At 52.3% G+C, this 14,215-nt stretch overlaps 2 protein-coding genes across 2 annotated transcripts in view; both read left to right on the forward strand.

The window, feature by feature from the left end:
- Positions 1 to 9,277, forward strand: part of PINK1 (PTEN induced putative kinase 1) — an 11,516-nt gene extending 2,239 nt beyond the window's left edge. The window contains exons 2-8 of the mRNA XM_017735078.1: positions 1,906 to 2,237; positions 3,171 to 3,274; positions 4,924 to 5,106; positions 5,477 to 5,640; positions 6,621 to 6,748; positions 7,500 to 7,736; positions 8,111 to 9,277. Of these exons, the coding sequence (XP_017590567.1) occupies positions 1,906 to 2,237; positions 3,171 to 3,274; positions 4,924 to 5,106; positions 5,477 to 5,640; positions 6,621 to 6,748; positions 7,500 to 7,736; positions 8,111 to 8,371 (1,409 nt within the window). The 3' untranslated portion in view covers positions 8,372 to 9,277. The remainder of the gene's footprint in view (positions 1 to 1,905; positions 2,238 to 3,170; positions 3,275 to 4,923; positions 5,107 to 5,476; positions 5,641 to 6,620; positions 6,749 to 7,499; positions 7,737 to 8,110) is intronic.
- A 41-nt stretch (positions 9,278 to 9,318) lies between these two features.
- On the forward strand, positions 9,319 to 13,951 carry AGMAT (agmatinase). The gene is made up of 7 exons (XM_008634312.2): positions 9,319 to 11,336; positions 11,448 to 11,650; positions 12,397 to 12,445; positions 12,573 to 12,768; positions 13,106 to 13,285; positions 13,546 to 13,630; positions 13,741 to 13,951. Exons 1-7 carry the CDS (start codon positions 10,954 to 10,956, stop codon positions 13,812 to 13,814), a joined length of 1,170 nt encoding a protein of 389 aa, XP_008632534.1. The 5' UTR covers positions 9,319 to 10,953; the 3' UTR covers positions 13,815 to 13,951.
- The last annotated feature ends 264 nt before the right edge of the window (positions 13,952 to 14,215 follow it).

Here is a 14,215-nt window from a genome sequence, read left to right on the forward strand (position 1 = left end):
GGGCAGCGCCTGGGGCGCCCTCTGTGACGGGGGGCGGGGGGGGCATTGCTGGGGCGGAGACCCTCAGTCACCCCCCAAGAAGGGCACAGGGGGTCGTTGCTCTGCGTAGCCCTCCAGACACCCTTCGTGAAAGGGAGGGGGGTCCTTGATGTGAGGCGTCCCTTGACCCCCACTCCCCATGAAGGTCACAGAGAGTCAGTGCCGTGGGGAGCTACTTAGACACGCCCCCCATGAAGGGAAGGAGGGTCCTTGCTTTGGGGAGTCCCTCAGACACCCCTCATTAAGGGTGGGGGGGGGGTTATTGCTCTGGAGAACCCATTAGACATCATCCATAAAGGGGAAGGGGGATTCTTGCTGTGGGGAGCCCCTCAGATGCCCCCTCTTAAGGGAAGGGGGAGGGTCGCTGCTGTGGGGAGCCCCCCAACCACCCTTGGTGAAGGGGAGGGGAGAGCCTTGTTTATGGAGTCCCTTAGACACCCCTCATGAAGGGGATGGGGATCACTACTGTGGGGAGGCCCCCTGACAACCCCTGTGAAGGGCACACTGTGGGGAGCCCCCCAGACACCTCTCCATCTCTCCCTAAGGAAGGTGGGGGGTGCTGCAATGAACACAATGAGCACATCCCCAAAAGTGGGCTCTTCTGGGAGTGGCCCCACAGACACCTCTTCCTCCCCAAAAATAGGATCCTGGGGAGGCTTCTCACTTGGCAGCCCCTCATCACCCTAAAGCAGGTACTAGGGGATCCTCACTCTCTGTCCCCCTACAGAGGGAGGGGGCTGGGGCCCTGGTGATGGGGGTCTCATGTCCCAGGACACTGACGTTGATCCCCAGGTCCATCCCCTCTGCCTGAGACAGATGGGGACCCTGTGGTGCTGGGCCAGGCCGTGCTGGCAGGGCACATGGGACGGATGGTGCTGAACATATTTCCTGGGTAAAAATAGACCTTTGGTGCTCAGAGCCAGCTGTCACCTGCTCCACTGACCAGCAGACACATTCCCTGAAGTTTCTCAGGATGCTTTCTCTCCTCTGCCCTCGCCGGGTAGTTCCATTTGCTGTCTGTGGGTCTGTGTCCCGTTGTCCCATGACACATCCCTAGGGTGGTCACTGGTGCTTTGGGGCTGCAGTTCGCAGAGAAGGCCCGCTGGTTTATATCAGTCCAGGTGACAGCTGGGGCACCGCCAGACCTGTAGGATCATGAACTGTGATGAAACTCCAGAACAGCCTTCTATGTGTTGTTTTCCCACATCTTTTGATTTCCTCCCCCTGCTCCCTCCCATCATGGAGTCACTCTTCCTCAAACTAACCAGCCCTCACAGTCGACTGCCACAAAAAGGCAGGAAATTTTGTTTTTCCTGTTGCTGCTTTTAACTGGGTTTTCTTTTAAATGCTGCTAACCTGATTTATTCATGGAGGGGGAGAAAAGTGTAATAATGCATCTGTTTTTAGAAGTGTTCAGTTAAACTTTTCTTTACACAACCACAGAATTATGGAATGGTTTGGGCTGGAAGGGACTTTAGGGCCCATTTCCTTCCACCCCCAGCCGTGTGCAGGGACACCTTCCACTATCCCAGGTTGCTCCAAGCCCTGTCCAACCTGGCCTTGGACACTTCAGGGATGGGGCAGCCACAGCTTCTCTGGGCAAAATATATTTATATTCTAGATTAGCAAATTACTCCCCCTCCTGGTTCTTCTTCCCTCAAAAAGGGCACCTTTACGAAAGACTGACTTAGGGGTAGATTGTATCAGACAAAAATATATTGGCCTGCCACTTATCTTCCCTGTGGTTCCAGTGATTTGAGCCCAATGGTTAGAGTCTGATCGTGACTTTCAGGTTGGACCAACCCACCGGGACGTGTAATACCACTGAAGCACCAAGTTCTCCTTTGCTGGGAAGTTTGGGATAAGTGAGTGGGTTTTCCTGTTTGTATTCCTTTCAGACCGTCTTTGTTGGGAAGAACAAGCCGCAGAAAGATCCCTTGAGCTCATTCCGCTGGCAGGGCTTCAAGCTGGAGGAATATCTCATCGGCCAGCCCATCGGGAAGGGCTGCAGTGCCGCCGTGTACGAAGCAGCCATTCCCTTCTGTCCCAATCCTCGGGATCGTGCGGAGAGCAGCCGTCTCCCAGCCGTGCAGCAGGACCGTGGCTCAGCCTCCCAGGGGGCTGAAGAGGAGCCTGTAGTGGAACACCAACCGAAAGGGGCTTTTCCCTTAGCTATCAAAATGATGTGGAACATTTCGGTAAGGAGTCGGCACTGAATCCCCGCTGGGGAATTCTGGCTGGAATGTTTAGTACTGAAGTGTTGAAAGTGCTAATTATGGAGTGCAGGATGAGTGTGTCACAACAAAGCTGTTGGTAGGTGACACTGGAGACGTCGAGTGTTAGTGAAGAGTCCCAGAGCAAGGTAATTAGCATTCATCATCCTCTGGAATCGGCGCTGAGAGCTGCTGCTGCTGCTGCTGGAGCTGTTGGGTATGGAGGTGATGTTTTGGGAAGAAAAGGTTTCTGAGGCTGGCTCTGATGGAAAGGTCTAGGAATGGGAAAGCCACTGGTGCCAGTGGTTTAGGAATTGGTGTCCTGTCAGTGTCAGGACAGAGGTACCTTTCTTCCTGAAGAGTCAGTGGTCTCAGGGTGGGCAGTAACCTGCCTGCTGGGTCCCCTTGCCGTGAGGTGACTGTCCAAGATCTGCTCCTGTGTTTCCCAGCCTGGGTGACTGGTGATCCAGTCCCTCAGTGTGGCTCTTCCATGTTTAAAAAAATCCATGTGACTTTCCCCATTGATGTGACAAGTGAATATTTCAAGAGACTCTTCCAAAATGCCAACATCTGGAATCCCTTGGGCTCCAGAAGTACCCTGGCATTTAGCTGCAGGCTCTTCCACTTGGGTGTGGAAGTTGAAAGTGGGTGTTAAGGTGTAGCTTGGATTGCTGACGGTCAAGGATGCATTTGAAGTGACAAATAGATTTCTTTCTGCAAATAAAGGCCTTGCCACCTCCCTTGGTGAACTCTCTAAGTTGCCTTCTTTGATTTTCAAGGGAGGGAAGTCCTGGAATCTAGTCTCAGTCGATCCGGCTCCAGACACAGTGCCAGCAGCAGGGTTATCTGCTTTCAGCTTGTGTTGGGGCTGGGTGATTTTGGAGCTGAAACCAACGTGGGGTGTGATTGTTGCTGCAGGCCGGTTCCTCGAGTGAAGCCATCCTCGATGCCATGGGCCGAGAGCTCGTCCCAGCCACAGGTGTTGCATTATCTGGGGAATACGGAGCTGTCTCTGGCCGCAGGTACGGACGCTAGGGAGATGGCGAGGTGCTAATTTCATCCCTTGATTAATTCTGCACCAATCTGCACTGCTAAGAAGGTGGGCAGAGCTTTCTAGAACAGCTTCTGAAGGCAGATAAACCTGGGGATTGTTAAATTTGTTGGCATGCAGGGAATTGCATTGCTAAACTCTCATTGCTAAACTCCAGAGGGAATTGGAAGGGTGTGCCAATAATTTGGGAGCATTTAGGGTCCTGCCAGGGTCCGGTGGGTGGCTGTGGCTGTGTCTTAGCTTCCCTGTGTGTGAAATGTGTTGGCATTTGCTGAGGTAAAGGCTGGAGGAGCCACTGCTCAAACACCATGTTAGTTTGCATTGTGATGCTTTTTAATTGCACCCCTGCAATCAGTAACAGTTTGAGTGTTTTAAACATCAAATGATTTCACTGTAATACAATTTGACTGTGAGGTTTGAGAACTGGCTTAAAATTGGTGTAAAATGGGTGCTGGACAGGGAGGTTGAAACTGTTTTAGTGCAGGAAAACTGGTGAGAAGGAAAATGGAAATTACTCAGTTCCCACTCTTTCACCTGAGTAGGAAGTGAGCAAACAGCATGAAGGTGGAAAATCGCATGGAAACTTTTAAATTACCTCAAGTTAGCTATCTTTTTGTTCCGAAATGCATCCTTTTGTTCCATTTGAAACAATGGAGTCCACAGCCCAGATTGTCTGATTTAAATTTCAAATCCATCCTGGCTGCCAATACAAATGAATAATGAGTGCTGTGCCCTACGTGGCTGGCTGGGAATGCAATAGAGCAGCCAAAGGGATATTTGACATTCAGGGGATGAGAGACCTGTGTTGCCGACAGATAGGTAACCTGCTTTTCAGGGCAGTGAGAGCTTCCTGCCTGTGCCATAAAATAGAGGGTCTAAATTGATACTCCCAGTGTGAAGTTGACCTTTATTATATTTCTAACAAAGTAGTTGCATTTGGGTGTCATTCTCTAGAGCTGCTGTAGCTCTTTTTGAATGGAGAAGCAGCCTGTGTGTGGCTCTGCCTTTGTTAGCAGCACGGAAGGGTCAGTGGGGCTTGAGTAAAATGAAAAGCAGCATGTCATGTGTGAGGGTTTTTATCAAAGCTTTGTTTGTAGTGCAGGTGAAGCACCTTATTTCCTGTTTGGCCATTGTGAGTAGGGAAATCCAGTTACAGCAGAGGCCCTGTGAGGCCTTGGTTGGCTCAGTTTGCTCTGGGAAGCACCGGGGTGGATGCTGAGCTCTGGAGAAGCTGCTGGGAGATGCCTGTTGCTGCGGTGGATCCGCACGGGCTGCGGGTGATCTGCGTCCACCTGGGAAACGCCGGGCTGAGATGCTGGTTGGGAAATGGGCCATGAAACTGCTGCCCATGTTCTTCCTCAGTGAATGGATTCCAGGATGTGAGTGTCTGACTGTTTGCTTAACGTGCAGTCCTGTAATCCACCCTGTGCAGCTTTAATCTCCCTCTGATGAGGCTTCCAGTGCAGAACAAATGTGTTTGCTCACTGCTGGGGAGCCCTTTGGTGTGGAGGATGGGCCATAATAATGAAAAGTAATTCCAGCAATAATAGCAATGTGTCTGTGATCCATCTGAACCGACGGAGGGATTGATGTGATCTGTGGTATCTCTCCTCTGCACAGAAAACCTGTCCTTGGGAGGAAGACGCTTCAACCTCATCCAAATATAATCCAGGTGATCCGAGCGTTCACATCCTCTGTCCCTTTGCTGCCCGGAGCCTTTGCTGAGTATCCTGACGTCCTTCCATTGAGCCTGAACCCCAGAGGGATCGGCCACAGCCGCACGCTCTTCTTGGTGATGAAGAAGTAGGTGGAGAGAAGCTGGTTAACGTGACTTGGGTACTCTGTCCCTGCAAAGCTTGTGCCTGGGCTGCTGCCAAAGAGCAGAGTATGCTCTTGGAAATGCCTCCCAGGACCTGTTCCAAGTCCTTGAGGTTCTAACTGTGCTTGCACAATGAAGACAAACCGTTCTTTTTAATAATTACCCCAAATTAAAATGAGAAATGTGGAGTTTGTCCCCATTTGTCTGCCCTTCTAGGCCTGAACTTCACCTCTGGTCTGAGCACGCTGCTGGAGATGGAGTAGAATCAGTAATGAGATGAGCCAACGCTGAGGTTGAACCGCCAGTGATAAGCCTCCAGGATGCTAATTCCCACTTTTTCCTTGTTCTGCCTAGTTACCCCTGCACGCTGCGCCAGTATCTGCGGGAGAACACTCCGGATGTCCGCCTCTCCACAGTGATGATTCTACAGCTCTTGGAAGGCGTGGACCATCTTGTTCGACATGGAATAGCACACAGAGACCTCAAGTCTGACAACATCCTGGTTGAATTTGATTCTGGTACGTAGATCCCTGAGGATAAATGCCAGTAAATTCACAGAAGTGATTTGGTCACGTAGGTATTCGGGGAGGTCCCACCCAGCTGCGTGTTTGGGGAAAGAAGCATCAAACCTTTTGAATAATCTCAGTTTTAGTTTTTAGCTTAGTGTTTGCTGTCACTGCAGTAAGTCATTCATTGATCCTGTCTGTGCCTGAGGTTTTGGATCATTAACATGGACATAGTGTATTGCTGAGGTGATGGATTGCATGAGCACAGCCAGCATTGACCAGAGCATCTGGGAACACATTTGGGATGCTGCAGGAGCCTTTGCTTCAGGCTCTTGGCTCTGTCATCTCTCCCAAGCCGAAGAGCACAGGGAGCCTCTTAAAATCCCACCCCGTGGCCAGGTTAATAGTGCTGCACCCTGGGCTGGTGAAACATGGGCTGGGAGGGAAGGGAACCAATGCAGCGTTTTCATCCTGTTTCAGCATGTTCTCCTGTCAGCCTCTAGCAGAGATTTTAATTACCTGAGCTCTTTTTCAGTGTGATTGAGATTCAAATGGGCAGGAAGCCATAGCAGGCAGGCAGGTCTGTGTAATTAGGAGTGGAAGAATTTGGTTGAAGAGTATCAGGGAGAGAGACAGAGAGACCACTGGAATCCACCTGCCTTCCTGGAGACAGGCCCAAGAGGCAGATGATACAGAGGATTCTCTGTTCCCCAGGGCTCAGGATGTAGAATCATAAAATTGTGGAATGGCCTGGGTTGAAAGGGACCTCAAAACTCTTCTCATTCCAACCCCCTGCCATGGGCAGGGACACCTCCCACTAGACCAGGTTTCTCTACTGAATATCTTTACCCACAATCCTGATGAGGGGACCAGATGCCCCCTCAGTCAGTTTGCAGAGGACACCAAGCTGGGTGTTGGTGTGATGTGGTGTTTGGTGCAGCCAGGTTCTCCCAAACTGAACCCTAACTCTGGCAACCCTGTGTTGTTCACAGCTGGCTGCCCCTGGCTGGTCATCACCGACTTTGGCTGCTGTTTGGCAGATGAAAACATCGGCCTGAGGCTGCCCTTCACCAGCTCCTATGTGGATCGGGGTGGCAATGGCTGCCTCATGGCACCTGAGGTAAATCCCTCTGCAGTAGTGCTTTGTGGTGCTGGTTTTCTGCTTGTCCTGCTGTCGAGGCGAGAAGTTTTGGTGGCACAGAAGGTTTGTGTCCTACCTTGAGTTAGGCTTGGTGAACGTCTGTGCTGAGCTGTGTTGAATAGCCACCTTGAGCTCTAACAGGTGAAACCTAATCAGTTGATGTTAAGAGGCAGAATCAGCCTTTCCCCCCTTCATATTTACTCTTTAGTCTTTATCCAGGCCCATTTCCATATAACTGTTAAGGATTTATGCAGCAGTCCTTGTGTTGCAACAGTGGCTTTTGGCTGAAGTTCAAAGCAGTTGTGAAATTATTTACAGTTCCTTTTTATTTCTCTGATGATAAGCCTGATAAAAGCCAGGACACCCTTAACTGACTGCTGAACATGCAGCACCTTGCTGTGGTGTTGGTTGTTCATCTGCAGGTCTCCTGTCTCCATAGTTCCAGCAGGAGACAGCCCTTGGGACTCTGGGAATGCTGGTCAGGGGCAATGGCTAAAGCCTCGGTGCAATGTCCAAACTCCTCCCAGCATCCCACTGGGCTGAGCAGTGCCAGAGGTTTAGAGCATGGCAATAGGGAATATTTACACCACAGATTCAGATGCAACCCACCTTTGGTTCCAATCTCTTAAGTTTATTATGGGGAAAATGCTGATTTGAGCATTAAAAATCGAATTCCAGCACAGAGGCCGCACTCGAGCTGTTTATTTGAGTAGCCCCCTCTCCGTGGCAGGTGATCACAGCGTCACCTGGTCCCGGCACGGTGATCAACTACAGTAAAGCCGATGCTTGGGCTGTTGGAGCGATCGCCTACGAAATCCTGGGCCTGGCCAATCCTTTCTATGGCCACGGGCACTCGACTCTGGAAAGCAGAAGTTACCAGGAGGACCAGCTGCCGAGCCTGCCCGACCACGTGCCCCTCGAGGTGAAGCAGGTGATAAAGATGCTGCTTCAGAGGGATCCCAACAAGGTAAGAAGCTGTTGCCCTCAAGATATCCTCTTTGGGAGTATCCCTGGTGGATCGTTTTGCTGTGGAGGGCTGCGGGTGCAGGAGTTAATCCAGATCTCACTGCAGGATCAAAGGACAGCATAAGGATCAAAGCCAAAAAAAAAAAAACTTTGCTGAGTGGTGCTGAATCATTCCAGGGATTTCAGGAGATGTTTGTTGTCAGGACTGGACCTCACATTGGAGGGTTGCACACAACATTATATATGTACAGTAATAGTCTCAAAGGGCTTTCCAATTCACAGGGTGGTGCCTCAGGGGAGGCCCAGGGGTCACTGTGCTGGTGATGTGGCTGAGTGCAGCAGGATCAGCTAATCTCCCCTCCCCTTCTCTTGCAGAGGTTGTCTGCGAGAGTTGCTGCGAACGTGCTGCACCTGAGCCTCTGGGGTGACAGTGTTGTAGCGTCCAGGACCCTGAAACCCGACCAGATGATCGCCTGGCTGCTCTGCCAGTCTGCAGCCACCCTGCTCACCAACAGGCTGGCGGAGAAGAGCCAGGTAGAAACCAAAATGAAGATGTGCTTCTTGGCAAACCTTGAGTTTGAAGACCTCTGGGCAGCGATATTCCTGTTGCTGGCCTGGAGAAGCCACTCTGGGTGAAGGAACCACCTGGAACACGAGCATCCCACATAAATGGCACTTTCTAAAGGCACATAGGAACCCGTCCTTTCTGTCTGTCTGGAGTCCTGTAGTGCTTTAGGGGACAAGCTGCGGGCCTGTGTTTAGGAGCTTGAGTTTCTCTCTAGCAAGAGTTAACCACGCCCCTGCTAATTTCTGCCCCTGCTGGAGGAGATGCCCTTGCTTCCTTACCCTCTGGAGGGTAGGGTGTGTGGACCTTGCAGGTGTCCAGAGGTACGTGGTTGGTTTGTAAGTTGTGTGTTGAGTGAAGCAGGTTCCTTTCAGAGGGGTAGCTGGGAGGAGGCACTGTCTGGCTGCATTTTACATGGAAACATCACAATTTAAACAACACACAGAAATCCAAGCTGACAAAGGGACCTGCCATCTGTTCTTGGGGTAACCAGGGTGGTCTGAAACTCATATTCCTCTGAGCTGTGAAATGACAGCCTGAGAACTTCCTGGTGAGGTGCTGCCTGGTAACGTGAGCATCAGCAGCACTAAAAACCTCGCAGTTGTACGCAGGATAGTGGAAGCACATCGTCCTCAAATCCCGCTTATCTTTGCTCTTAACTGTTGTAGCTCTGTGGTGGAGGCTGCCCCAGGGTCCAAGGCTGAGTCAGACTCCAGTTAGGGATAATGCTCCAAACAAAGTGAGGCTGGGCAGCAGCCTCTGCTTAAAGAGCTTAGTGTGATGCTCTGCTCTTTTGCCTGTGTTTCCTTCAATGAAATAATATCCTTTGGTGGGGAGGATGGGAGACATCAATCTTTAAATAACAACAGCCATGTTTGTGAAACATCATTCGATTTCGTGGCTATAATTGTGTTTAGAGGAACTTGGGGAGAAAGTTATTTATGTTTGTTGCACAATAAATGGAAGATGAAGCTCTGTGGCTGTGTGGGTTCTCTCTCTTAACTGTTGTAGCTCTGTGGTGGAGGCTGCCCCAGGGTCCAAGGCTGAGTCAGACTCCAGTTAGGGATAATGCTCCAAACAAAGTGAGGCTGGGCAGCAGCCTCTGCTTAAAGAGCTTAGTGAGATGCTCTGCTCTTTTGCCTGCCTGTGTTTCCTTCAATGAAATAATATCCTTTGGTGGGGAGGATGGGAGACATCAATCTTTAAATAACAACAGCCATGTTTGTGAAACATCATTCGATTTCGTGGCTATAATTGTGTTTAGAGGAACTTGGGGAGAAAGTTATTTATGTTTGTTGCACAATAAATGGAAGATGAAGCTCTGTGGCTGTGTGGGTTCTCTCAATCCAATTTGGGCTGTGGAATGTTGGTTCCGGGCTGTCTTAAATGCGAATTCAGCTCTTTCCAGTCCTCACTGTGGAACATGGTGTTTTATTCCAAGTGGAATTCCCCGAGGAGGAGGAACAGACCTTGCCTTGGGGATGTTTCGTACTCTCCTGCATGGTACGTCACTGGCTGCTCCTGCAGTTTCCAGGTAGATGACAGTGGCTGATACCCCTAATCATCACAGGATAACCTGCTCTCAGGGTTCTGCACGTTGTTCTGGTGCAGCAAAGAGCACAGAGCCTGGGGAATCGGGGAAAATGAGCTCTTAAGGGGAAAAGTTGCAAAAAAAGACCTTTGTAACATTGATCTGACTCAACCAAAGTGTGTGCTGCTGTTTCTTGCTGAGTTCTTGCAGTGTGTTTCTGCTGCCTTTGCTTTGTGTGTGCCTGAGTCTGGCAGTGAGTCCCATGCCCTGGACATTCTCTGGAGCCTTTTGAGGAGTAAATGCTGCTGCTGTGTGGTGGATCTCTACTCTGAGCCCTCTTTCTGCCATGAACATCATTCCTGTGCCTTTCCCTCTCTCTTCCAGGTCCAGTCTCTATTCAAGTAGGGAGCAGAATTAGGGGCTGGGGCTATTCAATGTCAAGTGTGTTTGTACTTGCCCAACGAAGGTTTTATCTGTGCTGAAGAACTCCACTCGTTGGAAACTTGCTTCCCCTGGAAACCATTTTAATTCTGTCCTCAAAAATGGCCTAAAATGCTTGTCCTGCAGCTTGTCCCTCTGGTCCTTAAATCCCTGTTAATGCTTCCCCTGTGCTTGCATTTTGTCCTCCCATGGTTCTGCTGAGGCCAGACTTTCCTTTTGTTTTCTTTCCCTTCTGCCTCCCGCTAACGAGACGTTTTTATGATTCTTCAGCATTCTGGGTGCTTTTGTGAAGTGCAGGTTAAAGGTACAAGCTGTTAGTGCAGCAAATGCTGCCGTGCTGTCTGCCTGCAAATGCCTGAGGGGAGCAAACTGGGACAGCTCCCAGCACGTCCTTCCTGCCCTGTCCCGCTAAGCCCTGCCCGGGCTCTTGCCCCTCACTGCCGTGTTTGTTCCCAGTGTTTGCCAGGACTATGCCATTGGGAAAGAGGGTGGCTGGGAGGGTGAACGTGGAGGCTGGGCTGGATTTCTGCCCTTCCCCGGGCAGTGGAGTGTTCGGCTGCACTTTGATCCCTAGAGAGAGGCTTGGCAGAGGCTGTTGGTGCTCTGCCCGAGTTGGGAACGGGCTCCACAGCACCCCTCGCAGTGTTCCCTGTGGGCCAGAGGGTGGGAGAGTGGGTCAGGATGAGGCCCCTGCCCTGTGCTGCCTGCAGCCAGCTGCTGCCCCAGGGAGCTGGGCTCTGCGCTCCCAAGCCAGCTCTGACCACTCTGGTGACCACTCTGGTGACCACCTCACACCACAGCCTGCGGCCCCCGGCCCCTCTGGCCACCTCCAGCTCGTCACTCAGTGCGTTTGCAGCGTTCCTCCGGCCCCTGGTTCCAGGGAGCAGAGCCCCCACCCGCTGGAGCTCACGGTTCAACGTGCCCCCCAGTGCCCTGCTCGTGGCCCGGCCCGTGGGGGTCTGCTCCATGATGAGGCTTCCCCTGCAGGCGTCGGCGGAGGGGCTGGACGCGGCGTTTGTCGGCGTTCCGCTGGACACGGGCACGTCCAACCGGCCAGGAGCCAGGTAAGGGCCAGCCAGGGAAGCTGGTGCTTCCCTCTGGCCATCACCTTCCCGTGGGGAGAGGAGTGCTGGGAACGAAGCCTGGCGGCGTTTCCCAGCCACGCCATCGCCCAGGTTCGGCCCGCGTCAGATCCGCGCCGAGTCCGCGATGGTGAGGAGGTGCAACGGCAGCACCGGGGCGGCACCGTTCGACTCCCTGCGGGTGGCCGACATCGGGGACGTGAACGTGAACCTCTACAACCTGCCCGACAGCTGCCGCCTCATCCGGGAGTCCTACCAGGGGATCGTGGCCTCCGGCTGCGTGCCCCTCACCTTGGGTAAGGAGCCTGTTTCTCCCTGTCCTGCCACCGTGTCCTGGCTCCGTCAAACTCCCTCTCCTTCTCCTCCCATCATTCAATCCAGACTTGGCAGAAGGCGAGCGATGAATCTGTCCCCTGCACGGGCTGTTGTGCTGTACTGTGGGTAAATTCACAGGCTCTCTGCTGAACAGGATGTTCTGTGATGCCTCTTGCTTTGGGTCAGAAATGAGGAGGATGGGTCAGTCTGTAAATACAACCAGTGACGTGTTTTTGGTGTCCTGTTGAGCAGGACCCAAAGCAAGAGGAGGTTTTGTCCCTTGTGTCCTTTCAGCTGAGCAAGCACCAGGCTTTGCACAAGGCCTGATTTGGGTGCACGTTCAAGTTTGCAGCTGTTACAGCTTGGCATCGCTGAAGGAAGTGAGTGTGTGGAGTAACGAGGGGCAAGTCACCAGTTACAGTGTCCTCAGAAGCTGATCAAATGTCTATTTATAAGCCCAATCAAGGGTCCTGCTCCACAGGCTGTCCCTGCTGGCAGTCCTGCAAATCTGATCCTCCCTAGAAGGACGGCCAGGAGAAGAGAGGACCCAAGAGAGGACAAAGGAAGCAACCTGCACCTGGGAGTGTCATTTTCCTTTGGCAATGAAGCCCTACATAAATAAGTGCAGGATAAATTCAAAGAGGGAAAAAATGACATGGGAACAAAAGTAATGAGCGCTGAGCTGCTCTTGTAGTGGTGTGTTCCCCTTCCCTGTGTCCTCTTGCAGGTGGAGATCACACCATAACATACCCAATCCTGCAGGCCCTGGCAGCAAAGTACGTATTTAATCCCGAGATGAAGGACCTGGGAAAGCCTCAGGAAGGCTCCTGGTTCGCTGTCCCTGCTGTTGGCAGGGCCACCATGCACAGGACAGGACTAACACGGCCACCCTGTCTGGAGCAGGCACGGTCCCGTGGGACTGGTGCACGTGGATGCTCACACCGACACCGGAGACATGGCTCTGGGGGAGAAGATCTACCACGGGAGCACGTTCCGGCGCTGTGTGGAGGAAGGGCTGCTGGACTGCGGCCGCGTGGTCCAGATCGGCATCCGAGGCTCCTCCTATGACCCCGATCCCAACAAGTACTGCCGGGAACAGGTAAAGTGATCCGCAGCCGAGCGCTGGGTGCCCTCCCTGCCATAAATACCACGTCAGTCATATTTACTTGGCTTCAGCAGGGAAATTAATGCATTTTCTGCCTCTTGTTCCATGCCAGTGGCTTGTCCTGCTGGACAAGCACTCCTGGCTCACTGAGTGTCAGCTGAGCGGAGAGTAAAAAAGTGTGTGTGGGGAGTGGAAGGTGTTTCCAGGTACACTTCTGTAGCTTTGCCTTGGAATGAGGGTTGTTCCTGTAGATATTCCCCAGCAGGGCCGGGGATGCTGCTCATCTCCCCCCTTTCCCTAAGCAGGTGCCTGTGTCTTTGTGTTCCCGCAGGGTTTCCGGGTGGTCCCGGCTGAGGAGTGCTGGATGAAGTCCCTGGAGCCACTGATGAGGGAGGTGAGGGCACAGATGGGGGACAAGCCAATGTACATCAGCTTCGATATCGATGGGCTGGACCCCGCGTACGCCCCGGGCACCGGCACCCCGGAGATAGCTGGGCTCACACCGGCGCAGGTGAGGGGGACACCGCTGTCCTTCCCAGGGGAAGGGAAGGGTTTGCTCCCTTTGAAGGAGGTCGTTTCACCTGCACAGCAACGTGGAAGTTTAGGGAGGCCAGGAAGTGTTTCCTTGTGGTGATGAGGAAGGGAAATGTGGAACTGATATGGTTTGTTCTGTAGAGGTTGGGTTTCCTTATTGGAGTATGGGGAAAGCAGAGCCCTGATGGGTCTGCTAGGTCAGATGCGTTTCTTGATCCCAAATCCATTTTTCCTTAGGCTTTGGAGATTATTCGTGGCTGCAGAGGCCTGAACATAGTGGGGTGTGACCTTGTGGAAGTTGCACCAATGTACGACGCCTCTGGTGAGTCTGAAGATGCCTGAGGGCAAGACAAGTGCCTGGCACAGGCGGCTGTGGGTGAAAGCCTTTGGATATACACAGATTTTTTTCTTTTATTTTGTCTTGTCTTTTAGGCAACACGGCCCTCCTGGGGGCAAACCTACTGTTTGAGATGCTGTGTGTTCTCCCAGGAGTGAAGACGCTGTGAGGGCAGTTCCCACCTGCCCTGGGGCGGTGCTACTCTGTGTCCTCAGCCAGGCTTTCCATGTACCCTTCCTTCAGCTGGCTGCAGCCAGCATGGGCTTTGCAGCACGAAATAAATGCCATTTACCACTAGAGAAGGTACTTCTAAGCTGAGCAAGTGCAAGGAACAGGCTAGACACCCCATTTAACTGGGGTCTGGAGCTTTGGAGTTGGTCTGGGAAAGGGATAGCTAATGCCATTTTGCCTCTGGAATGACTCACCCGGCTCACAGGGCTCCTGGAAAAACTGTCACTGATAAAAGGTTTGTCCCATTAGAATGTGGCAGCAGGACAATGAATGCAGAAGAAAGGAGAGCAGGAAGGGGGCCTGGGCCTCCTGCTGAGAGTAGGGACATACCTGACTAGA

Source organism: Corvus brachyrhynchos, unplaced genomic scaffold (assembly GCF_000691975.1).
Source record: "Corvus brachyrhynchos isolate BGI_N302 unplaced genomic scaffold, ASM69197v1 scaffold525, whole genome shotgun sequence".
NCBI lineage: Eukaryota > Metazoa > Chordata > Aves > Passeriformes > Corvidae > Corvus > Corvus brachyrhynchos.